The sequence below is a fragment of the Oncorhynchus masou genome, chromosome 29 (genome assembly GCF_036934945.1).
Source record: "Oncorhynchus masou masou isolate Uvic2021 chromosome 29, UVic_Omas_1.1, whole genome shotgun sequence".
In the NCBI taxonomy this organism is placed as follows: Eukaryota; Metazoa; Chordata; class Actinopteri; order Salmoniformes; family Salmonidae; genus Oncorhynchus; species Oncorhynchus masou.
In genome coordinates this window covers 44,567,348-44,593,584 of record NC_088240.1, presented here as the reverse complement: position 1 = coordinate 44,593,584, position 26,237 = coordinate 44,567,348, and the positions used below count along the sequence as shown (strand labels likewise).

General features: G+C 42.8%; 1 protein-coding gene across 2 annotated transcripts; it reads left to right on the top strand.

Annotated features, from left to right (window-relative positions):
- The first annotated feature begins 1,151 nt into the window (after positions 1-1,151).
- Positions 1,152-26,237, top strand: pgap1 (post-GPI attachment to proteins inositol deacylase 1). Of its 2 annotated transcripts, none has more exons than XM_064945113.1 (26): positions 1,152-1,377; positions 2,403-2,556; positions 12,476-12,651; positions 12,925-13,096; positions 13,191-13,351; positions 14,293-14,345; positions 14,443-14,509; positions 15,618-15,723; positions 15,869-15,927; positions 16,188-16,271; positions 16,526-16,575; positions 17,988-18,039; positions 18,320-18,397; positions 18,671-18,746; positions 18,944-19,017; positions 19,183-19,237; positions 19,413-19,479; positions 19,621-19,726; positions 19,885-19,923; positions 20,097-20,281; positions 20,627-20,857; positions 20,945-21,080; positions 21,169-21,219; positions 21,304-21,848; positions 21,976-22,083; positions 22,203-26,237. In XM_064945113.1, exons 1-26 carry the CDS (start codon positions 1,246-1,248, stop codon positions 22,339-22,341), a joined length of 3,156 nt encoding a protein of 1,051 aa, XP_064801185.1. In that variant the 5' UTR covers positions 1,152-1,245; the 3' UTR covers positions 22,342-26,237. The 2 variants fall into 2 exon arrangements, with proteins under 2 accessions (XP_064801185.1, XP_064801184.1); XM_064945112.1 differs by having other exon boundaries at positions 16,514-16,575.

Sequence of the window (26,237 nt, the reverse complement as noted above, 5' to 3'; positions counted from 1 at the left end):
TCTTCTTGCAATCCCACCTTGGTGTCTCCCTCAACCAGTGATAGATCTAGGGTTGCTTGTGAGGGTAAGAGATGTTGAGGAAAGAGTAGATTCAGTTATATATATATATATCCCATTTAGTTTTGTCCAAGTTACAAGAACATTTAAGGACACATGCTCTATGAGCTTGTAAGTGAACATTTAAGGACACAATACTATGCTTTCTATTCATAAGATGGACCTAAAGGACCCTAAAACAGGGAGGAGAGTAGCAGCTTTTAGTGTTACTGAGTTTAAGATGGCAGTGACGAAAAGAGCAACGGATCATTTATCCGTTTACACAATGGAGTTGTTGGCCATACTATTGGCTGCCGAGTGTATGGAGGAGGTGAGGCCAGACAGGTTAGTCATCTGCTCTGACTCCTGTGCAGCACTGATGAGCTTAAATGCCTGTGTGTCTCAGAGCAGACAGGATGTATTGTATGAGGTTTTGTATTGTTTGTATAGGGTGAAAAAGATTGTGATGTTCCTCTGGGTACCAGGTCATGTGGGAGTAGAGGGGAATGAGAAAGTGGATAGTATTGCCAAGCAGGCTCCTGAACATCCTAATGTTGAGATGGAATTGTCAATCAGTAAAGCAGAAGCCAAGGGATTAATAAGAACAGTGGTTGAAAATAAGTGGCAAGTGTTGTGGGAGAGGGAGAGTAAGGGAAGACATCTGTATAAGATCCAGGAACAGGTGGGGGCAGGGAGGTCCTCAGGCCCGAGAGAGAAGGGAGGAAAGTGTAGTCACAAGGCTGGGACTGGGACACACAAGGCTAAATAGTACATTGAGAAGTGGTGGGGAACCATCCGACTGGGAGCTGTGATCATTGTCAGGAGGAGATGAATACAAGGGAACATGTTCTATTTCAGTGCCAGAAATATGATGAGAGAAAGGGAGCGATTGTTATTAGATTTGTGGAGTAATGGGGTTGAAGAGCCAGGATTAAGTGAACTGCTGTGGAAATCTTCAGGGGATGTGGTATTTCATTGTGTATTTCGTTTCCTTCGGGAGACGAGAATATTGGGGAGGATTTAGACCTCCGCTCCACACTCCAGTCCAGTTGGAGGCGGTAATGCACCTTCAAGTTGGTTGCCAACCGCCATATAGAATCCACAGAAGAAGAACAAGAAGAATATCAGGTTTAACAGAGAGAGGGTTTGCAAAAGGAAAAATGGAAACAGTATACCTGTAAATAGACAAAAATCCGAAAGACAGTAGACATGAGAGTCGCCACTGTGGCCTTTTACGGGTGTGCACTGGGTCTTCTGGCGATGGGCCTGCGAGAAATGTTTTCGGGATTTGAAGAGAATAGGTGCACAATGACCTATATGTTCGAGTACCCCGAGTACCGGGTGAGTAGTTTGCCGATTGACCTCAAACAAATGGCACCGTGCGCGATTCGGTTTCGGTTCGGCGTAATCACTCGGCACTGTCAACAACACTCGGAACGTTGCTGCCAAATGCGTAACATTATTTTAGTGTCCATCCTTTTCAGGACGAGCTAGCATCCCCCCCCCCCAGCTGTCAATGTCCAGCTGTGATTTTTAGAGCCATAATATGGATATGGCTAGCTATAAATTAGCCCATGGCCGAAATATGCTGAAGCTCAAGCTACCTGTTGTCGTAAAGCACCTGCATTAGGCTTCCAATTTCAACATCGCGCCTCATGCATGATTTTCAGGACGATTTCCTTGTTGAGGGTGTCGACGGACTGTGTCATGCACACCTAGCTACGTTTCACATTTACCATGGAATTGTACATTATTTCTAGTACTAGCTGCAATAGAGAGGTGGCATGGTAGGCAGTAGCTGTATGTTGAGGATGCTGAGTGAGTGAGTGAGTGAGTGTGTGTGTGGTGTCATTGTATGTTACATCAGGGCTCAGGAGATCACACCTTGTGTTGGAAGCTGCAGTTGATCCATGATAAGTACTGTAAGGTGATTATTCCACCCATTGAGTGCCTGGCACAACCATATGGCTCTGTGTGGTCTGTCTGCGCTCACCATGGTGCTGATAAAATATGAAGAATTGGCCCAATCTATTAGAAGTAGCTATTATATTGATTACCCAAAATTGTTCTCTGATCTGATTTGCTCAATCAAGAGTCAGTATCGGCCACATGGTGCCACACCTCTCCTGTCGTTCAGCGTGCACACACACACACACACACACACACAACGATGCTTTCTCACTGTACTGTTTTTCTCTTCTTCTCTGTGATGTGTTAATCTGCCTAGAAGTGTGGCTCAGCTGTTCCCAGCATATGGCTCTACCTCTAGGGAGGTGTGTGTGTGTGTATCCTTAGTGTGTTGTACTTTAGGCCCAGAGAGCTCTATCAGGGATGTGTGTGTCCTCACTATGTTTGTGTGTTGACAGCGTATTGCCCTGCCCCGACGTGTGGCCCGCCAGTATCCAGCGTATGGGCTTTACCTGTACGGAGAGGGCCAGTACGCTCAGGACACTCGCGGACTAAAACTAACCGGGGCCCCTGTTCTTTTCCTACCTGGAAACGCAGGCAGCTACAAACAAGGTGAGCCTCTATCACCATTAACCAAACTCATCCACTTTTCAAACTTACTCGAATCGAACATAGCCACTCAACTCAGATTAGGGAATATCACAAGATTGCTCTTTACAATGGAAGCTAAGAATTTCTAATGTACAATATCTGCTTCGGTTGCATATTGTACATAGGCTGGTGAAAGTCTTGTATTTGAGAAATATCTTAAGGAAGGGTTTCCCAACTGGCGGTGATTTTATTTTGTCCCCCAAGTTTTCTAAGCAAAATAAATAAAAATAAAAATATATATCTATTGAATATATTTTGGGAATCAAAATGCACTATGAGGACCCAGAGGATGTCACTTGAAAGTATTAATTCATATGCTTGTTTCCAAAGGGGGAGCGGGGGTGTGTGTAAAAACACCAGCAATTCAGCTCCAAGGGATTTTAATTCTGGAAATCTGTTCCAAAGTATTCCCACGCATAAGAGAGTTATACAGTGTGTGTGTGTGATCGTATACAAGGTTTCAAATGATTCTGTTTTAGTTAAATATTATATCCGTGTGGTCAATTTGAGGTTTACAAATTATTTGTGATTATGTTCTCTTCCTCCTGATCTTCTGGCTGAATTTAGTTGATGTTCCCTGTTCTATGCCCACTGTAATGCAGATCTATCCTCTTCTGGTTTGGTGTTGCTAGTGGCTGCTGGTGGGAGTAGAACACCCACACTCTCTTTCTCTCACTCTCAATCTTGCATGTGTACGCCCACCCACGCCCACATACACACATGCAACATACACATAGTTTGCTATTTTACCATTATGTGCATGATGGTATTCAGTGTCCTCCATCATGGGTTCTGTTGCATTAGTCTATTTACATGTTATGGTTACAATCACAAGCACATACCTCAACCAAGCAAACCTCAACCCAGGCATGATTTTAATTTATTTATCTTTATTTAACCAGGTAGGCTAGTTGAGAACACGTTCTCATTTACAACTGCGACCTGGCCAAGAGAAAGCAAAGCAGTGCGACATAAACAACAACACAGAGTTACACATGGAATAAACAAACGTACAGTCAATAACACAATAGAAAAGTCTATATACAGTGTATGCAAATGAAGTAGATTAGGGAGGTAAGGCAATAAATAGGCCGTAGTGGTGAAATAATGACGATTTAGCAAATAAACACAGAAGTGATAGATGTGCAGAAGTTGAATGCCCAAAAGGAGAGATTCTGGTGTGCAAAGGAGCAAAACATTTTTTATATATATACATAAAATAAATAACAATATGGAGATGAGGTAGTTGGATTGGCTATTTACAGATGGGCTATGTACAGGTGCAATGATCAGGAAGCTGCTCTGATAAGCTGATGCTTAAAGTTAGTGAGGTAGATATGAGTCTCCAGCTTCAGTGACTTTTGCCATTTGTTCCATTCATTGGCAGCAGAGAATTGGAAGGAAAGGAGGAATTGGCTTTGGGGGTGACCAGTGAAATATACCTGCTGGAGGAGCGTGCTACGGGTGGGTGTTGCTATGGTGACCAGTGAGCTGAGATAAGGCGGGGCTTTACCTAGCATATACTTATAGATGACCTGGAGCCTGTGGGTTTGGCGACGAATATGAAGCGAGGGCCAGCCAACGAGAGCATACAGTTCGCAGTAGTGGGTAGTATATGGGACTTTGTTTTACGAAACGGATGGCACTGTGATAGACTACATCCAATTTGCTGAGTAGAGTGTTGGAGGCTATTTTGTAAATGACATCGCCGAAGTCAAGGATCAGTAGGATAGTCAGTTTTTTACGAGGGTATGTTTGGCAGCATGAGTGAAGGATGCTTTGTTGCGAAATAGGAAGCAGATTCTATATTTCATTTTGGATTGGAGATGCTTAATGTGAGTCTGGAAGGAGAGTTTACAGTCTAACCAGACACCTAGGTTTTATAATATGTGGACAATTATAAGTCAGAACCGTCCAGAGTAGTGATGCTAGGTGGGTGGGCATGTGCAGGCAGCGATTGTTTGAAGAGCAGCATGCATTTCGCTTTACTTGCATTTAAGAGCAGTTGGAGGCCACGGAAGGAGAGTTGTATTGCATTGAAGCTCGTCTGGAGGTTAGTTAACACAGTGTCCAAAGAAGGCCAGAAGTATACAGAATGGTGTTGTCTGCATAGAAGTGGATCAGAGAATCACCAGCCGCAAGAGCGACATCATTGATGTATACAGAGAAAAAAGTCGGCCACGAGAATTGAACCCTGTGGCACCTCCATAGAGAAGGTACTGTGGGATTTTAAATGGTTGGTGACCTGTTTGTTAACTTGGTTTTCGAAGACTTTAGAAAGGCAGAATAGGATAGATATAGGTCTGTAACAGTTTTAGTCTAGTGTTTCCCCCTTTGAAGAGAGGGATGACCGTGGCAGCTTTCCAATCTTTGGGGATCTCAGATGATACGAAAGAGAGGTTGAACAGGCTCGTAATAGGGGTTGCAACAATTTTGGCAGATCATTTTAGAAAGAGAGGGTCCAGATTGTCTAGCCCAGCTGATTTGTTGGGGTCTAGATTTTGCAGTTCTTTCAGAACTTCAGCTATCTGGTTTTGGGTGAAGGGGAAATGGGGGAGGCTTTGGTAAGTAGCTGTGAGGGGTACAGAACTGTTGACTGGGGTAGGGGTCGCAGGTGGAAAGCATGGCCAGCCATAGAAAAATGCTTATTGAAATTCTTGATTATTGTTGGTTTATCGGTGGTGACAGTGTTTCCTAGCCTCAGTGCAGTGGGCAGCTGGGAGGAGATGCTCTTATTCTCCATGGACTTTACGGTGTCCCAGAACTTTTTGGAGTTTTGGCTACAGGATGCAAATTTCTGTTTGAAAATGCTAGCCTTTGCTCTCCTAACTGCCTGTGTATATTGGTTCCTAACTTCCCTGAAAAGTTGCATATCGCGGGGGCTATTCGATGCCAATGCAGAATGCCAAAGGATGTATTTGTGCTGGTCAAGAGCAGTCACGTCTGAAGCGAACCAAGGGCTATATCTGTTCCTGATTCTACATTTTTTTTGAATGGGGCATGCTTATTTAAGATGGTGAGGAAAGCATTTTTAAACAATAACCAGGCACCCTCTACTGACGGAATGAGGTCAATATCTTTCCAGGATACCTGGGCCAGGTCGATTAGAAAGGCCTGCTCGCTGAAGTGTTTTAGGTGGTGGTTGTTTGACCGCAGACCCATTACGGACGCAGGCAGTGAGTACACAACGAGTGCTCCCGCACATTGGCAAACCGGGCTGCATAGTGTCCCGCTAACCCCTCTATTACGCTACTGCTACACTCTGTTCATCATATATGCATAGTCACTTTAACCATAACTACATGTACATACTACCTCAATCAGACTGACTAACCGGTGTCTGTATGTAGCCTCGCTACTTTTATAGCCTTGCTACTGTATATAGCCTGTCTTTTTTACTGTTGTTTTATTTCTTTACTTAACCATTGTTCACCTAATACCTTTTTTGCACTATTGGTTTGGGCCTGTAAGTAAGCATTTCACTGTTGTATTCGGTGCACGTGACAAACTTTGATTTGATCGCTGAGATCCTGGTTGAAGACAGCAGAGGTGTATTTAGAGAGCGGGTTGGTCAGGATGATATCTATGAGTGTGCCTGAGTTTACGGATTTGGGGTTTTACCTGGTAGGTTCCATGATAATTTTGGGTGAGATTGAGGGCATCTATCTTAGATTATAGGACGGCCGGGGTGTTAAATATATCCCAGTTTAGGTCACCTAACAGTACAAACTGTGAAGATAAATGGAGGGGAATTAATTCACATATGGTGTCCAGGGTGCAGCTGGGGGCTGAGGGGGATCTGTAACAAAAGTTCTATCTTGTCGGAAAATGTTGTAGTTGATGTTAACATGCATGAAACCAAGGCTTTTACGGTTAGTCAACAGAAGTCAACAAATGATAGCGCCTGGGGAATAAGAGTGGAACTGGGGGCTACAGGGCCTGGGTTAACCTCTACATCACCAGAGGAACAGAGGAGGAGTAGGATAAGGGTACGGCTAAAGGCTATAAGAACTGGTTGTCTAGTGCGTTGGGGACAGGGAATTAAAGGAGCAGATTTCTGGGTGTTGTAGAATAGATTCAAGGTATAATGTACAGACAAGGGTATGGTAGGATGTGAGCACAGTGGAGGTAAACCTATGCGTGATGATGATGAGAGGTTTAGTCTCTGGAGGCATTAATTAATGTAGGTGAGGTCTCGTCATGTGTGTGAAGTGGGACGAAAGAGCTATCTAAGACAATTTGAGCGGGACTGAGGGCTGTGAAATAAAGCAATAAAAACTAGCCAAGACAGCAGTAGACGAGGCATATTGACATTAGAGAGAGGCATAAAGCAATCACAGGTGTTGATCAGGAGAGCTAAGGTAAACAAAATGGGGTACAGTGTTATTGAAACAGTCCAGGGGGGGATCAGCTGTGTAGCCGAGTGATCATAGGGCCAAAAGAGTAGTAATATGTAAGACAGGGTGCTGTACGGTATTCACTACTACACTCGGCGAGCAGGGGACACAGCATTCAGAAAAAGCTAATGGGCCAGGGCTAGTAGATGGTTCTGCGGCGATATCATAACATAATAGCCTGTTGAGACTAGAGGTCGACTGATTCTGATTTTTTTTTGAGGACCAAAAAAAGCAGATACCGATTAATCGGCCTATTTTTAATAATAATAAAAATAAAATAAAAATAATAAAAATATATATATATATATAATTTTAATGTAATGTTTTATTTATTTATTGTTATTAATATTTTAATATATACATAATGACAATTACAACAATACTGAATGAACACTTATTTTAACTTAATACATCAATAAAATCAATTTAGTCTCAAATAAATAATGAAACGTTCAATTTGGTTTAAAATAATGCAAAAACAAAGTGTTGGAGAAGAAAGTAAAAGTGCAATATGTGCCATGTAAAAAAGCTCATGTTTAAGTTCCTTGCTCAGAACATATGAAAGCTGGTGGTTCCTTTTTAACATGAGTCTTCAATATTCCCAGGTAAGAAGTTGTAGGTTGTAGTTATTATAGGACTACTAGAATCTGTCCAAAAATGCAGATTACCGATTGTTATGAACTTGAAATCAGCCATTCCGATTAATCGATTGACCTCTAGTTGAGACCACATCGTGCGATCACGTTGGCAGTCCAGTCATGTTGGATCAGTGGGGCTCCGTGTCGACAATAAAGGTTACAGGCCAATTGGCAAATTAGGTGGTTGTAGCCCTAGAATTAGTTGGTATATGGGCCTAGCTCGAGGCTAACTGGTGCTTGCTTTCGGACAGAGGCATTAGCTAACAGTAGCCACTCGTTTGCAGCTAGCTAGGAGTAATGATCCAGAGTGGCAGTAATCCGGTGATATGGTAGAGAGAAGCAGTCCGATATGGTCTGAGTTGATATCGCGCTGTGCAGACTGGCAGGTGTTTGTCCAAGCTAAGGCTGGCTGATTCCAGGGGGAAAAGGCGAGGACAGCTAGCCGTGGCTAACAAAGACTAGTAGCTAGTTAGCTGGCTAGCTCTTAATGGAAGTTCCAGTTATAAGGAATAAAAATAGCAGATCCGTTCCACATTGGGTGAGGCGAGTTGCAGGAAAGTGTATTTAGTATGAAGATAGAAGTGAGATTATGATGTATACGAAAAAAGACTGGCTATATACAAGGGGCCATCTTGGATTCATGATCTTTAGATGTTTTACATTCAACAACATCAGCACTAAGTAGCTGTGTTTAGGCTACTTTAAAGCCCGTCAAGCCTAATACCTAGTTTTACATTAAACACACTTAAAGGGATACTTTGAGATTTTGGCAATGAAGAGCTTTATCTACTTCCACAGAGTCAGAGTAACTCATGGATACTCTTTATGTCTGCATTCACTATGAAAGAAGTTGGAGGTAATTATGCAAACCAATGCTAACTAGCATTAGCACAATGACTGGTAATAGTATGTTAACAGCTAGCTGTTACAATAGACTGCCAGTCATTGCTCTAATGGTAGTTAGCAATTGCACTAACTCTAGTTAGAAACTTATTTTAAATTGTACGCAGAGACATACAAGTGGTATCCACAATTATCCCTTTAATCAGAGTTGATTTAAACTGTTAAAAGGAGTGCTACTCTTCATAGGGAGGTGAAATGAGGTCCAGGTTCACAGGTAAATTGAAGGGATGCTTAAATCCATAATCTACACACTGCCCTCTGTTTTGCTAATCAGATTACTTAACTCCAATAGTAAATCTAGTCTATTCAGAGGTCATCTTGTGTTGATATCCATGAGCTTTGGTCAACCTTAATCCTCACATGGGGGGACAGCCACTGTTCAGGGATGTGGTGGATGAATGTCAGGGATGTCAGGGATAAGCAAAAAAAATAGAAATTAAAAGGAAATTTCACCCTGGTTCTGCCACGGCACGTAGTCATTACTATATTAACAACATTACGTTCTTTATCATAAACATCAAGATTATCGAAACTACAAGCTAGAACGAGCACGTTTTCATTTCACTAGTAGAAAGTTGAGTTTTTTCCTGTATTTGGCTGCTAAACAACAAAGTCCAGCATTCAATTTTTAAAAGATGTTTTATATATTTACATTTTTTAAATCTATGTTACCATTATTTAACTAGGCAAGTCAGTTAGGAACAAATTCTTATTTACAATGACGGCCTAGTGGGTTAACTGCCTTTTTCAGGGGACTGAATGACAGATTTGTACCTTGTCAGCTCCGGGATTCAATCCAACAACCTTTCGGTTACTTGCCCAACGCTATAACCACTAGGCTACCTGCCACCCACATTCATAGTGAATGCAGATACTGCCCTGCTAGGTAGATGGGGGGTGCCCACAAACTTGGATGGTGGTGTTATTTACTTCTAACGACCAACACACAGTAATCTCAGAACTTCTCTAGGCAAGATATTTTTGAAAACGTGTTTTTCATCATGCCTGTGTGGTGTTCTGTCTAGTTGTGCTAATAACAAACGAGCACGAAAATGAGTTCGTGCCTTCGGAAAGTATTCAGACCCCTTCACTTTTTCCAAATTTTGTTAGGTTAGAGCCTTATTCTAAATTTTATTAAATAGATTTTTTTACCCCATCAATGTATACACAATAATCCCAAAGCAAAAACAGGTTTTGAAGCATTGAGTCCGTTAGGTGCCTTTTGGCAACTCGAAGCGGGCTGTCATGTGCCTTTTACTGAGAAGTGGCTTCCGTCTGGACACTCAGCCATAAAGGCCTGATTGGTGGAGTGCTGCAGATATGGTTGTCCTTCTGGAAGGTTCTCCCATCTCCACAGAGGAACTCTGGAGCTCTGTCTGAGTGACCATTGGGTTCTTGGTCACCACCCTGACCAAGGCCTTTCTCCCCGAATGCTCAGTTTGGCAGGCAACCAGCTCTAGGAAGAGTATTGGTGGTTCCAAACTTCTTCCTTCCCATTGAAGACGTCATTGAAAATAATAATTTGTTCTTAACTGACTTGCCTAGTTAAATAAAGGTTAAATAAATAAAAACATTTAAAAGAATAATGGAGGCCACTGTGTTCTTGCAGACCTTCAATGCTACAGAAATGTTTTGGTACTTTTCCCCAGATTTGTGCCTCAACACAATCATGTCTCAGAGCTCTGCAGACAATTCCTTCTACCTCATGCCTTGGTTTTTGCTCTGACATGCACTGTCAACTGTGGGACCTTATATAGACAGGTGTGTGCCTTTTTCAAATCATGTCCGATCAATTGAATTTGCCACAGGTGGACTCCAATCAAGTTGTAGAAGCATCTCGAGGATCATCAATAATCTCATAGCAAAGGTTCTGAATGCTTAAGTAAATAAGGTATTTCTGTTTTTGCTTTGTCATTATGAGTTTTTGTGTGTAGATTGATTAAAATGTTTTCTCCCCTGATCAATGTTAGAATAAGGCTGTAACGTAACAAAATTAAGAGAAAGTCAAGGGGTCTGAATACTTTCCTGAATGCACTGTAAACTATACAGGGGAGTGTACACTGTTTAATGCTACATCAAAAAGAGAACTTGGTATTCAACAAGAATGTAGCATACACAAATACAGTATGAACAATGTATTACAGTTCAGTGTGTAGAAAACTGTAGCTACAGATTGTTACACCAGATAATGTGATTTAACCAAATATTTTCGGTATCCATTACTGGGAGTTACAGGATAGGTACTGCTTGGTATAACACAGAGAATTTTCGACCAGCCTTAGCTTAGCAATACTGCCCTCGTGCTCGATTCTGGGAACACAAGTCTCAAAATGTCTGTGTCTAGTTGCAGGGGGTACTCTTTGAATTTAGAAAATGCTCCGTCATTAAAATATTTGATTTGCTCCACGAAGTAATCCAACAAAGGGTATGCCACCATCTTGTCTATTTCAAGCCTTCTCTTATTAATCGAGACAGTTGGGTGTCTAAACGAAGATGGCATCACTAAGGTTGGTTGAAAATCCTCTGTGATATACCAAACAGTACCTATCCAGTAACTCCCAGTAAGAATAATCTTTGGTTAAATCACATTATCTGGTTTAATAATCTATAGCTAAGAGAACTGGTGATCAGCAGATGATGGGAGAGGTGGTCATGATGAAATTGACATTCACAAAGGAACATGCAGTAAGATAAGAGTGATCAGTGTCGTAAAGTTCAGGGAATAATTGTACGGCTGTGGGAGTGGTCATTATCAAACTGCCATTCTCTTGAGTCATCTTCTGCTTGAAACACAGCATAATGTCCAATCCACCAAGAGGGAAACAGTTCTGCCACAATGACACACACAAGCAAAGGAATTATTTTTCTCTATCTAGAATTCACTCCAGGAAGAAGCCCAGGCACCACAAGGTATTGTCTATAAGACAAACAAATATAATGAATTATACTCTATTGTACAGTTTGAACGACAGTTGAACTATGCCAGCATAACATCACCATTAGGGTAGGGGAGTTGAACATATGCACAGGCAGAGATATTACATTTAGAACAATATCTAGCCTAATATAAATAATTATTGCATAACCCTCAACCTTTGCACAGTGACCAGACTGTACAAATGTGCCTCGGCAGGCAGACAGACAGACATGGCTGTAGCTAGATACTATCAGGCATGCTTAGGCAAATATATTTATAGTAAAACCAGATTCAGTTTGAGATTTACAACAGTAAAGTGTTGTATTATTGTTTGTCCTCATAGCTAGCTAGTTGGATAGTCAATTGTTACATCTGTTAGGATTTCAATCTTGCATCATGCCTATAATTTTGTGAGATTGAAACGCATCCACGGTCATAACCAATGTCAACCTTTGTCAATTATGTTACATAGCTGGCTAGTAAAATTATTTACAGTTGCTAATGTTACACGTTTGCTAACAAGTTAGCAGGCGCCAGACTAACTAGCTTGCCAGCTCCAGTCATGTGGTAACGTTTGCTGGTAAACCTAGCTTTAAGTGGCTGGTTGTATAACATTTTAGCTTGCTGTTTACAATATATCTCAGATTGTTAAACCTCTTCTATGTTTAGTCATAGCTAAACAACTACAGGTAGATATATCTATCTCGCTAGACTAGATGGCTACCTACCTAGCTAGCTAGCTACCCAAGTTATGACACGCACATGGTGTTCTGTAGGATTAGGGTTTGACCTGTACATGGCAATTATGTCCGTTCTACAATGACCATTTAGTGACACTAGTTACACACCCCTATGAATAGTCAAGCTATTAATTTGTTCCAACCGAACATCGTTCGAGGGCTGTAACTGCATGTGTCCTCCCTTGCCCAACTTCTGGTTATTATTATTTTTTTTATCTTATCCTTAAGTGTTAATCTTCTCACAGCTTTCTAATCGGTCTATGACCTCTTATGTCCTCTCACCAGCTCGCTCCCTGGGTTCGGTGGCTCTGAGGAAGGCTGAGGCCCTGGAAGGAGGGGTCCACCTCAACGTGTTCACCATCGACTTCAACGAGGAGCTTGTGGCCCTGTATGGAGGCAGCCTGCGCCAGCAGACCCACTTCCTACACGAGAGCATCAAGGCCATCCTGCGCCTCTACAAGGTATATTATATAAGAAAATGTTGTGTGAGCTCTCTTAAAAACATCAGATATATACATGCTAACTAAAAATGGATAACAACTGACTTACACCCAAGCCTAAATCAACACCTACCCCCCTAGGCACTTGTCTGAGAGGGCAGGTGGAGTTTTTGCCATATTGCTTAAACTATCCAATCCTCTCAGATAAACACAAGTGCCTCGGGGCTAAGGATCAATTTGGGATTGGGCATTAGACTGATAAACTAAACCCCACACCTATCTCTTTCTCCGCAGGACCATGAAGCCCCCCCTCATAGTGTGGTGTTGGTGGGTCACTCCATGGGGGGAGTGGTGGCCCGAGCCCTCTTCACCCTGCCCCGCTTCAGCCCTCGCCTTGTCAGCCTCATCATCACCCAGGCCTCCCCTCACCAGGCCCCCGTGCTGTCCCTCGACGCACACCTACTGGGTATGGAACACACACACTAGGGCTTACAAAGTATAGTAACCCCCAGCACTTTGATCTGTCTGTATTCTCTCCTTTCTGCTCTGTGTGTGTGTAGAGTTCTACTCTGCTGTGAGACAGCGCTGGGTGGGTCGAGCGGAAGACCTGCGCAACGTGACAGTTCTCTCCGTGGGGGGTGGTTACCGTGACTACCAGGTGCGCTCCGGCCTCACGGCCCTGCCCTGCCCCCAGGATGACCCAAGCAAGCTGTCTCTGGTGGTAAGACTCAACAAAGTCAAAGTTTCTGCTGCATTCACATTTTACATGTTTTATCTGCACATTTATTTTGTTGATGTTTCGGTCAAATCGAGCCTTGTGAACTGCTGTAAGCTTTGTAACTATTCTATCACTTGAGAAAAAATTGTCCACTCAAGATCTTTACATTTATAAGATGATATATGCTTTATTGTCTATTAACTTACTGAAAACAGAAATTTGTATTTTTATGCTCCCAACCCGACACACACACACCCCAAGAGGCTGGAAGCAATGGGTCAGCTGCAGTTCAGCATCCCTTAGCGCTAGGCTACCTGCCGCCCAATTAGTTAGCCATATGCCAAAAACGATATACACTGAGTATACTAAACATTAGGAAGACCTTCCTAATATTAAGTTGCACCCCACCCCTTGTAACATCAATTCATCGGGGCATGGACTCTACAAGTTGTCAAGCGTTCCACAGGGATGCTGGCCCATGTTGACTCCAATGCTTCCCACAGCTGTATCAAGTTGGCTGGATGTCCTTTGGGTATTGGACCATTCTTGATACACACGGAAAACTGTTGAGAGTGGAATAACCCAGCAGCGTTGCAGTTCTTGACGGTGCGCCTAGCAACTACTACCATACCCAATTCAAAGGCACTTAAGTCTTTTGTCTTTCCCACTCACCCTCTGAGTGGCACACATACACAATCTAGGCTTAACAGTAATTATTTAACCTGTCTCCTCACCTTCAGCTACAGGGATTTGAAGTGGATTTAACAAGTGACATAAGGGATCATAACTTTCAACTGGTCGGTCAGTTTTTTGTTTTTTTTTATGCTTAGTGTGCGTTTCATTCAGATAGCCCAGATGAATTTCGATTGCCCCAAGTCCTTCAGCCTTGCATTCAATTTCAAACTCATAGTGTTAATATCCTTTTCTGTTTTTCTTTTATGAAGGTTACTGCTGTTCCTAGGACCTGGGTGTCCACGGACCACCTGTCCATTGTTTGGTAAGTAGAGGAATTCAATTTAGAGCTTGCTTGATGTAATCTCCAGACCCTCTTCCATATATATGCAAGTCATTTGCTTATTGTGTTTGTTTTCCAGGTGCAAAGAGCTGGTTCTGGCCACTGTGCGGGCATTCTTTGACCTCATTGAACCTGGAACGGGACAGGTGAGTATCACACTGGCTCACTAGACTGGAAACCAGGCGGGGCCTCCTTGACTGATCTCAAATACACAGGATAGGCAACATTTTGGATGCCATTTGGGAATTTGCTTCCAACTATCCAGTTATTTCGCATCAGTAGCTCGGTTTCAATCCAATTGGTGACAGATTTTCATTCAAATATTAGTGTTTTATCTACCAAAAAGTCCAACTCTGTGCGTAATTAAGTATTGCACAAAAAATATTTTTTGCCTTAAGTTTTCATGTACTGAATAAAAACCAAACCAAAAGTGTTTCCATTTCATTTTCAACTCTACCGATAGTTTTGTAACAAACTGTTAAATAGCAAATGTGCCTACTTTTGTCTTGGCACGTGCGCTCTAGACAACAACAGCTTGCATATACAGTGCAGGTAGGCTAGTCTAGATGATGAGATTATTATGGATACATTTTCATTTGTCAAACAGCAGTCAAGCATCGATCATCATGTCACCAAAATAAGACGCTCAATATTTATTGGAAAGGAGCATTAAACTCATCTCTGTGCACTTTCATCACCCTGTGACGTTCATCATTAACTTATTTAATCTTTAGTCGAATAAACTGCATGGTTTCTCGGGTCTTAATGGGAGGACCACATACCATATCATTGCGTGACTCCACGTTTACTTCCATATGATGGTTATTATATCTATATTTGCACATGGTGTTTCCACCACCATTTCTCACACCATAATTTCTCCCACCATGTCGAAAAAGAAATTATGTCTGCATTTATAAAATGTTACCGAAACGTCCTATTGTTTTTTCCTATTATTATAATTTTTTTATACCGTATGACTTTACTCACATAACTGGGTGGAAACGTGGTTATAGCAGATGAAGGAAAGGAGACCAAGAGAAAGCCTATGCAGACTAGATGTACACCAGGATTGTGTGCCGCTTATTTCCCTAATTGATCTGAGAAGAGTTTGATAGGAGAAATAATTAGTCTAGAATCTTGCCCAGTCTTTTCAACTCTTAAGTGGCCATGAAGGAAAGAAAATTGGAACACTGTCCATTTGAAGTTGCTAAGTACTGTGTATTGATATCTTTTCTTTTTTTTTTTTACCAGTTTTCAGTCGATCCAGAGAGGAGAATGGCCATTCTGAACCATCATTTTATCAGACACCCTGTACGTGTGCTGGGTGAGCAGCTAGAGGCGCCCGTTTCCCTCTCAGGTCAGTGGGTTACAGTGCTATAGTGTGTTTTGTAGTAGGGCCGAACGGTGTGACTGCATGTCACTTTTTAGGCTGTGTGTGTCCTTTTACAGAACATATGTATTACCGGGTGTGTGACCACTCTCTTATTTATCACATTCTCCAGGGTCTCCTAAAACGTGGAGCGAGGTGAACACACTCCGTCTGGCGTACAGTGCTCCCAAAGTAAGCCTACACCATTACCACCAGGGCCGAGGTCCATTTTGGTCCATAGACCCTTCACATAGCTCCTATCACTTTGGTCATCACATACCTAAAATAACTAGATTGGCGTAATTCATGTGATTTATTGAGCCACTTAGTCTTCTAGTAGGCTAAATCTCGCTTCCAGGCCCAGAAGGAGCTGGGCCTTGATCGTACATCATTTACAGATCCATGTCTTCTAAAAATATGGCTTGGAGTTAATGTTTCTTTGCTCTCTGCAGGAAGGACAAGCCAAGTATTTCCTATTTGCCCTCTCCAGTCGCAGGAGAGCCTACAGCCACTTCTACTGTCGCAGCAACAACCTGGTGAGACTGAGATGGCAGCTCTGCTGCTTTAATGGGATTCAAACCAATATACAATATATGCTCTTAAGATAACACTGGTGCTTCCCACTGGTTATGAATCCCACTTCTGCCACCATTTGTAAGAGATTTTTGATATATAAGACTAATGAAGTGAGTAAGTCCGCAAGTTGAGAACACAGTATAAGGTGAATCTTGCAAGCAGAAGACTGCATTTTGTGAGACTACCGAGCCAATGTTTGTAGTCTCTCCAACAGGAAATGACTAGCTGGGTTTACGGTTGTACACAGATGAACGGATCCATGTGGTGAGTAGGGGTGTGCATAAGTTGGGATCCTTAACGTTAAATAAAAATGTTTTTGTTGTTCCCTGCCCCCCACAAAATTAAATCACAAAACGTTATCCTCTGTGTTATAGCCCAACTAGACGGTAGTCTATAAAGGCCTGGAGGAAGCTGTGTAATTTAAATAAAACCAGAGAGCAAAAGGCAAACTTTAGGCTACTTTGGTGAATTTGCGTGACAAGACATTGTAAGATACAGCTTACCAATTTACCAACATTATTTCTGCCTGCCGCCTTCTCTTTCCCTCGCGCTGGCTTGCCTGCTCTTGCTTTTCGCTAATGATATGAATGTCTTCAGTCTGTTTTTATTGAACTAGACAGGTCAATTAGGAACAACTTCTTATTTACTATGACGGCCTACCCCGACCAAACCCTAACCCGGACAATGCTGGGCCAATTGTGCGGCGCCCTATGGGACTCCCAATCACGGCCGGCTGTGATACAGCCTGGAATCGAACCAGGGTCTGTAGTGACACCTCTAGCACTGAGATGCAGTGCCTTAGAACGCTGCGCCACTCTGGAACCCTGTGGCATGTAGAATATCCTAGCCTATTCATTGATGATAGGCCCTGCTTTACTGAAGTTGCGGGACATTACAAGCCAAGAATTTAAGATACAGCATTCCATTGCGAGATACAGCTTTTGATTGCCGATAGATAGGCCTTGTGCACGTCTCTGACTCTGTCTGCCTGGTGGCCGATCTGCCGATCTACTGTGCCCATCCCTTCTCTCTTCGTCGCCCGCTATGAAAGACGCGAGTGTTGTTTTCTCGAAGGTACAGACAATAATCAATCAGTCTCCTCCGTTCCAAAAATGCTGAATCTTGATACTCAGAAATGGGAGTTGACGGGCAAGGAGCCGAGGAATCAATTATTTTGGGGCGGCTCTCCACCACTATGGCAGCGAAAGGCAAGCAACACCAGCTAAGTTAAATGGGAAGGAAATGCAAACTTTGCGAGTTGGATTTGAGGTACTGTAACGGTAGTAAAGGTTCCATGCTTAAACATCTGAAAGGGAGACCCAAACCGTGAGACCCAAACCATTGCTGGCAGCAGCGCAGCTGCATTGTGAATTCACATGTAATTTTATGAGCATTTCTTATCGTTTTAACAGAACTTATAAAATGACTGTTGAAATGTTTCAATTTCCCCCCATTTGTCACATCCCTAGTGGTGAGTACTGACTGGCCATGTCAGACATGCACTCTTTCCATTTGTCTCTCTCTTTCTCCTCGTTCATTCGCCTTTATCTCTGCTTCAGCTTACTGCTGGCTCTTTCTGACATCTGACGTACCATTCTTTCTCTCTCTCTCCATGCTCCTTCTCTTCTTCTTTTCTCCCTTCGTTGCTATCTCTGACTGTACTCTTCTTTCCCCAGTGTGCAGGCAGTGGATCTGTCTTTTGGAACAGAACTCCTCCCAGCTTACAAGGTAGCATTAACTTCCCATATTTACACCACCACTAAATATTAGTGGTTAGTCAGTTATTTGAAGTCGGTCATGTTTTTGTGTCAATGTGCTGTCTGCTGTTTCTCCTGTTTTTCATTTATCTGTTTCTTGTGTTGTGGAATGCACTTTAAGTACACTGTGACATGACTTGACACTGCACTCCAAACCGTGTTGACCAAAATAAATAAGTGTATATAATAATTAAGTGTAGATCAAAATAATTCTTCAGAACTGATGCTTCACTGGTCGCTCCCCCCCCCAGGTTCTGACTCTGAGCCTCAGTGAGCTGTCCTCCGTCTCTCACCTCATTGTGGTTGCCTCCAACCTCAACGGTAGACAGGTACACTGTGTGCACTCTTTCTTTTATCACCCAAAGCACTGTTTCATTCTTAAAAACAGATTTTGATATCACTTATGTGCCCTAGTTATTAACAAATACGGATACAGGTAGAGAAATACTATTTTCCATAAGGTGTAGTGACAATATAAATAAATAAATAAACAACATTTATCTCAGTGGTAGCGCCGTTATGTATTTATAAATGTGAAGAGAAGTAGAGGCACTCTTGTAGTACCCTTCATGTGTACATCTTTTCTACTCTGTGTCCCACAGTTCACAGTGGAGTGTGAGTGGCAGAGACAGGAGTCTCAGACCGTCTCTGTGCCAGTACCACACGTTCTCTCCTTCGGTTAGTCCTCCTTTTCTCTAATTCCTCCCTGTAGAAACAATTATATTTGCAGTCTGGTTTGTCTGAAAATCTGTATTTTGCTCAGTTTTATTTTGCAAGAGCTAGTTAGTTAGGTATACTGAATTTGTTGACGTTTCTCATTCGGTGGGCAACACTGGCTCCCTATGGCTGAACTCTGTGGGTTCTCGTTCGTTCAGGCATGAGTGTTAGTGACGTCACTCTCAACTCCACCGGACTTCGGCACACCATTGAGCTGCAGCACTTTCATCAGGTAAGTCCATCTGAATTGTATATTTCTATAATACGTTTGGTCAAGTAATTATCCACTACTTGCAGTCCAGTACATTCTATCAGGAGGTTGAACATCGTACATACAGTACTGGCAGAACAAGACCAAGGTATTTGGTCTTATACTTTCTGACCACTGTATCCTCAGGTCTATCAGGCTTTCAGAATTTCAGTCGTAAGCCACTGCAAAGTAACCAAAGCAGGTAAGCAGATGTCTACAGTTTTGCAGCACATTTCTATCAACTGATGGGGTGCGTGTTTGTGTGCGTTTGGTTGACAGCTGCTCTTAATCCATCTTTTAATTTATGATTTTGGTAATGGTTCAAAATGCAAAAGTACCAGTAATGTTGGATTGAAATTCCTTGTCTCTATGTACAGACAGACTGCCCAATGTCTACATAATGAAGGTGCCATGGTTTAGGGAGGACTCAGTTACCACGTCCAGGCAAGATTTTACCACCTGTCCATCCATCTGTTTGTCTGTCCACCAATCCTGGCTATTTAAAAAAAATTGTATCTAATGTATTTACCAGTAACCCAATGGAAAACTGTTATTTATTTGGTCTATCCCTGCAATCTCTCTCAGTATTCCCTCTGTAACAGAGATATCGGGAATGCTCCACACAAGTCGTCCTGACAACTCCACTGGTGTCCTGTTGCAGCTCCACACTGCCCCCAATTGCCACTATAAGGTACTGCTCACAAAATTAAAAATTAAATGATATTTTTTGTTTTTCTGTTATCTCAACATGGTATTGCCCATTAATGTGAGGCATTAAACCATGATACAGGCTTCAAGCTGAATCACGTTTGGTTTTTTATTTTATTTCTCTCATCTCTCCCTCTCCAGGTATCTGTGAGAACTTCATTTCCCAGGGTGCTTGGACAGGTAAGACCTATACTCTGTTGTGCTCAGCTCTCACCCTTACATACAGAGTTATGAGCGTTGTAGTACTCCTGGGTAATTTAGCCTTGTGTGAAATGGAGGCTAGCTAGCTTAAATTCAAACACACCAATATGACTAACTAGCGAACTGAATTTTCTACCCTGCTGTCCTCCCAGGTGCTGAGGTTCTGTGGGCCCGTGTTGCCGGTGTACGTGGCTGTAGCGCTCCTACTGGCCTGTGGGGGGCAGATGTCCTCTGTCGTGAGGATGGGGCGCCCCCTACAGATGAGCGATGCCGTGGCCAGATCCCTGCAGCCCCACAAGGTGGACCTTCCCGTCTACCTGCTGCATCTGCTGCTCAGGTAGACCTATTATTCAATCAAGCATGCATGTGTGTGCAACAGTGGAGGCTGCTGAGGGAGAGGACTGCTCATAATAATGGCTGGACGGCGCGAATGGGATGGCATCAAACACATGGAAACCATGTTGTTGATACTGTTCCACGGATTTCGCTCCAGCCATTAACACGTTCCCGTCCTCCCCAATTAAGCTGCCACCAACCTCCTGTGGTGTGAGCACACACACAAATGCATGTGCACACACACACACGCATGCACACAGACACACTGTGAAAGACCACTTGTATTACATGAAACCACACCATACAAAGTCCCTCTATCCTCCTTCATCCCACTATTTGTATCCAGGTATAGCTGGTTCCAGGATGGTTGGTCCACTCTTCATCTCCCGCCGTTAGATGCTCTCCCCGCCACCTCCCCAGATGGTATGACACAGGAGGGCTTGCCCCTAAATGAAGACTGGCCACGCCTCCTGTCTCCCCTGCTGTATGTTTTGGGAGCAGCCATGGCCTTCTGGGGCAGCGTTGTGCTCCGCCTCTTTCTAAGGCTGCTTTCGTTGCTATTGGCCCCACTTCACAGGTAATGAATGCCCGCTCCCCTCATGCATTAGATTGAACTCCATGGAATTTGAATTTGTTTAGTCTGTGTGTGGGTGTCTGCTTTCAGGCCCTCTGTGTCTCGGGACTGCGGCACCCTGCGTAGGCGGACTCAGCTGCTCCTCATCCTGTGTCTGAGCGTGTTAGGATGGGCTTCCTGTGGAGCCCTGTCAATCACAGCCACCTTCCTGCTGCATCTCTACCGAGTGAGTCTAGGGAACCAGTTAAATACTTACTCATTGAACTTGTTAGTTTTCCTGTGGTTTACTGATGTGTGCCTATGTTTCTGTCCAGGTTCTAAGGCTGCAGATGACAGAGAGGTCTCTGAGTCATATGCTGAACCTGGTAAGAGTCAGAATTATTGCCCTCTCTAAAAATGACCTCTCTAAAATATTCATATATTGATTATAATCACAACTACCCTTCCAGGCGCCCGAGAAACAAACCGACAACGGCACTGGGGAAAAAGAGAAAGGCACTGGGGAAAAAGAGAAAGGCCCTGGGGAAAAAGAGAAAGGCCCTGGGGAAAAAGAGAAAGGCCCTGGGGAAAAAGAGAAAGGCCCTGGGGAAAAAGAGAAAGGCCCTGGGGAAAAAGAGAAAGGCACTGGGGAAAAAGAGAAAGGCACTGGGGAAAAAGAGAAAGGCACTGGGGAAAAAGAGAAAGGCACTGGGGAAAAAGAGAAAGGCACTGGGGAAAAAGAGAAAGGCACTGGGGAAAAAGAGAAAGGCACTGGGGAAAAAGAGAAAGGCACTGGGGAAAAAGAGAAAGGCACTGGGGAAAAAGAGAAAGGCACCGGGAACAGTAAGGCCCTGGACAGCAAACCTAAAGAATGTAACGGCGCCCCCCTGCTATCGGACTCGGTACTGCAGGATGTGAGAGATGACCTGCAACTGCACGTCAGCCTGTCTGCTCTCCTCACTCTACCAGTCATGCTCTGTGCCCCATCACTGATCCACTGGACCCGCAACCTCAGGTACTAGAGTGTGTTTGTGTCTAGCCCTTACCTTGTCCACCCTCTACTTCCCTAACTCTACCGTGTATGTGTCCATGTGTAGAACTTTCATTTTCCCCCTTCCTTTAATTGACTTTTCTCTTTGCAGATATTCTGTTGCTCGTTTGGATCCTGACCCTTGCTGGCCCCACTCCGTGCCTCTCTTCATCGCCTCTCTGCTGCTCATCAACTGTAACACACTCACTCTCAGCTACAGGTGCTTGTATTATACTGCTCCCTCTGTCTCACATGCGCGCACATCTTTCATGTCTGTCTTCACTCCTGTCCTTTCACCCAGGTGTGTTTTAATTTGGGTTTTACGCTCTTGTGTTTCAGTAAAACCCTGCCTATCACATCCCGCCTGCTGTTGCCTCTCTGCGTTGCCATGGTGACTTTCTCCCCACTCCATCTATACCGTGTAAACTACTTTGTGTCTGCAGCCCTGGTTCCGCTGGCTGTTTCCTGTCTCTTCTGAGTTCTGCTGGTACCTGCACTGGGCCTATCACTCAGCAGACTCACAGATCCGGGTCTGGTCCCCAAACTGGTCAAAGCTAGTCTGGCCTGGGATTTGCACTCCCCTTTCAGGCCCTGAAGGGGGCGACGATGGCAACCCTACAGCAGAGCCATAAACATACATAGTTTGCGAAACTGTCCGCCATGTTGTCTCCAAGTGTTCCAAGCTTTTGGTGCCAACATGGCTACCATTGGAATTCCCAGTCTTAACCAAGTTTGCCTTACTCTGTATATATATGGCTCTGTCTTCAAGGAGCATGACGCGATTACTGCTTCATAACAAATGTCACGCCTGATACTTGTGGTTCTCAACAGGATATTGCTCTCATCGTTTTTCATACAACTGTAATTTAACCTTTTTTAGTACAGTGTAATTGTGGTAATAATGAGTATGAGGGGATTTGTCTCGTGTTTATTGGATTCTAAACGTCTTGGCCTGTCTTATTGGTAACTTTGAATACACTCATGAAGCTAGCTACCTTTACTCTGTCATTAGTAAGATGTTATAAGCAGTCAAGTGTTGCAATTAGGGTTGCAAAACTACCTGTAATTTACCATTTATACAATTTTAAAAATATATTTTACATGCTATGAAAAGTTTACTGGTCAATTTTGAAAGTTACCAGTAACATTCCCTCCCTTTGCAACCTTAGTTACAATGATGTCATGCAGCTAGCTGTACTGTATGCAAGATGACCGTGGCTAACTCGGCTAGCTATTGTAACTGCACCGGACATGTTCCGTCATGTTCCGTCACTTTTGACAGTGTAAAGATTTGAAAGGTTTTCTTAAACTCTTATCACACCCTCAAACCTTCTTCAACTGCTATCTTACGTTGCTATCGTCCTGTTCAAAGCACATATGATGCGTTTTTGAAAATGGAGCTCCTAACTACATAACCTGTTCTTAGCCAAGTATGGTCGTTTTATTATGTAGTATGTGGCCATAGCTATGAATGTTATTGGTTAGTCTCGATCTAAAGTGACCGGGTCCTTACTACCTAGGATATCATGAGGAATGGATGACCCTGCACACCATAGCTTATTTTAGTTGTGCAATGTTGTAGGAAGGTTATATGGAGTTGGATGCTATTCCACATCAGATCATTGGGGGTATAACTTGACATTGTATCTATGTCGTAACATAACTACTCAAGCAGTTTTTCCTGTGCATCTCTATGGACGGAGTCCAGGTTGATGTTATCCATACTAGAGTATATTAGATCTGATATTACCTTGCAAACAGGCCTATCATGTGACTCTGCTATTCTGTTACAAGCTACTGTCTATTTCTGATTTAACAAAATGTCCTCCGCTTGAAGAGCTAGCTTTAAAGGGATCTTTGGCTTTCTTTTATTTTATTGATGTCGTTAAGAGGCCATGGCCCCTATTATTTACTAGAAGAGTCGTTACTTACTTGGAAAACATCAGCACTTGGTATTTCCATTTGCCTTAATCAGTTACCTCACATTTTTCCAAACTGGACTTTCTAAAGACACACAGCTCCTGCATTGAAATACAGTTGACAAACTGACATCGGCTTGGTCTCCACAAGGCAGACACATGTATAACTGTGTATTACCCTCATTGTCATAATGAAAGCACAGGGTTGTAGATCTTCAGGATCAGATGAAGGAGCCCTATTTCCACCGATACATGGAGGCACCAGAGATGGTGCCTTTAGACTGTTTCACCCTCTACTGTTTGCTAATTCAAGGTGGGTGTGTTTGCGTAAAACCCTATCAGCCATAGCTCCACTCCAATGTACAACACAGTGGATTGTGTTAGTGGTGTTTTTTGACAATTGTTTTGTAAGAATTAACCAATAGTGTCTGTGTGTTTGTACGTGTACTTTTGATGCTCACCAGCACCCCTTGACCCCAACTCTGTTGGCATCCCTTGGACAAAGCAGCGAGTGCCTTTCTGCCGATTTGCCCCTCCCCCTCCACGCATTCACTCTCCTATCTGCCTGTCAATCAAGACACTTCCCTAGTATAGGGCATAAGATTGTGACATAGACCAGCATTCTGACAAGTGACTAATCTGGTCATCTGAGTGCAACAGTAGTGAGCATAACTCTTGCTTGTAGCTGTCTTAACACTTTTATTTGCAAGACAGAACAGATTTCAAATACAGAATGGTTACATAGAATGGAACAGGTTATGTTGATGTATGTTAGATGACTTGACAAAGCCACAACGGTGTTATGTCAAGGTAAAGGCAGCTTGGTTCTTGTACAGTGTTACGACTTTTCAAGCTCAACAAGACAGGCTAGGAATTGAACACCTTTGTCCATCCTAGCTAGCTTCAATTTAAAGAGACCAAACTCACTCCAGCACAAACACACACGCATATACTACACACTCTCCCTGACGACCCCCCCTCCCTGTGTCACCTGCACTGTGAATGTGCCTGTTTGTTTGTATGTGTGTGCATAAGTATGTAAGACCTTTTAGTGCGGGTGCTTTGTGTGTACTAAACTATAGTATGTCAATGTGGTGCAGTTTTTAGTGCTTTGAAACGTACATACTCTGCCTCACTCCAAATGTGAATTGTGACCAGATTTATATAGATGAAACTTTGTGGTAAAACTAGTAGAAATGGGCATATGTTTTCTATGAATATGATAGATTTTTTTTCTTCTCCTTTTTTATTGGTGTTCACTGTGACCGGTGCCCGTGATTTCTGAAGTGAGATTGACACCTCGGCAACTACTCATGTTCTAACGTAACCAACCAGAGTGAAGCTGTCGCCACAAGCATATCTCAATTTAAATATATTTGTTTAAGCTTTTTATGCTCTTTGAGATTATTTTTATGTAATGAAAAGCACTACTCAAGTTAAATAAATAATAATCATTGTATGGAATACTGTTCCTTGAACCCCGAAATGCCTGTTTGCATTCATAGCTGTTATGATTGTAATGCTAGCAGTCATAATTTAAAATTAAAATCTGTTATTGCAACTGTAAGTGGTCATAACAGTTTGTTATTAAAATCAGACATAATTCAAGTTACTCTTAACGTGATCATATACATTTTCAGGCAAGCATAACTGTGTAGATGGTGGCTGCTTGTGGAATGACAAATGATTATACCAAGGATATAGCTGATGATTTTAAGGAAAGTGTCTCCAAATTGTACATATTGTGTGTCCAATGAAGTGAATTGCTGTTGCTTCATGCTGTTGTAGCTTTACTGTTGCAATTAGGATGCTAGACAGACTTCAACTCCACAGCATCCCCCACCCCCTCCCCCACACTACTACTTTGATTCACACCCAAGGACAAAATACTTGCATGTAAATGTCCCAACATACATATTCAACTAGAGTGGTGGGTTTAGTTCGGCAGCTGCAATGTCCAGATGAATGCTAAAAGTTTGTTTGGGTCCCCACTTGCTCTTTGATGTTCTGCTGACTATAGGGAAGTGAACATCCAGTTAAATGTTACCAAACTGTCGTTACGCGCTGATAGTCATGTTACTGATGCGGTCTCTTGCTGTTTCTGTCCCAGGTGACTTTCAACCTATAACCTCCTATCTCGAACTGGTCCTCGTTGTGTGAAGATGGTCTCTTGCTGACCTTTGCTGAACAAGAAATGTTCCAAAAATTAAATTGGACCCAAAAAGACCTTGCCTGAGTGAATGTTTGGAGTCTGTTTCTACAGTTAGGTTATAGGTCAAGTGACAAGGACCGGCATACTCAATTCTCAGGTTTTATCATTGTCGCAACAAAAAAAGAGATTGCTTTGGTGTTTTTTTTATATTGTAAACATTTTTTATCTAATGTTATTATAACATATTTGTGCAATTTGTTAGCATTATTTCTGTTTAAATAAAGTTGTGAGAAGAAATGGCAA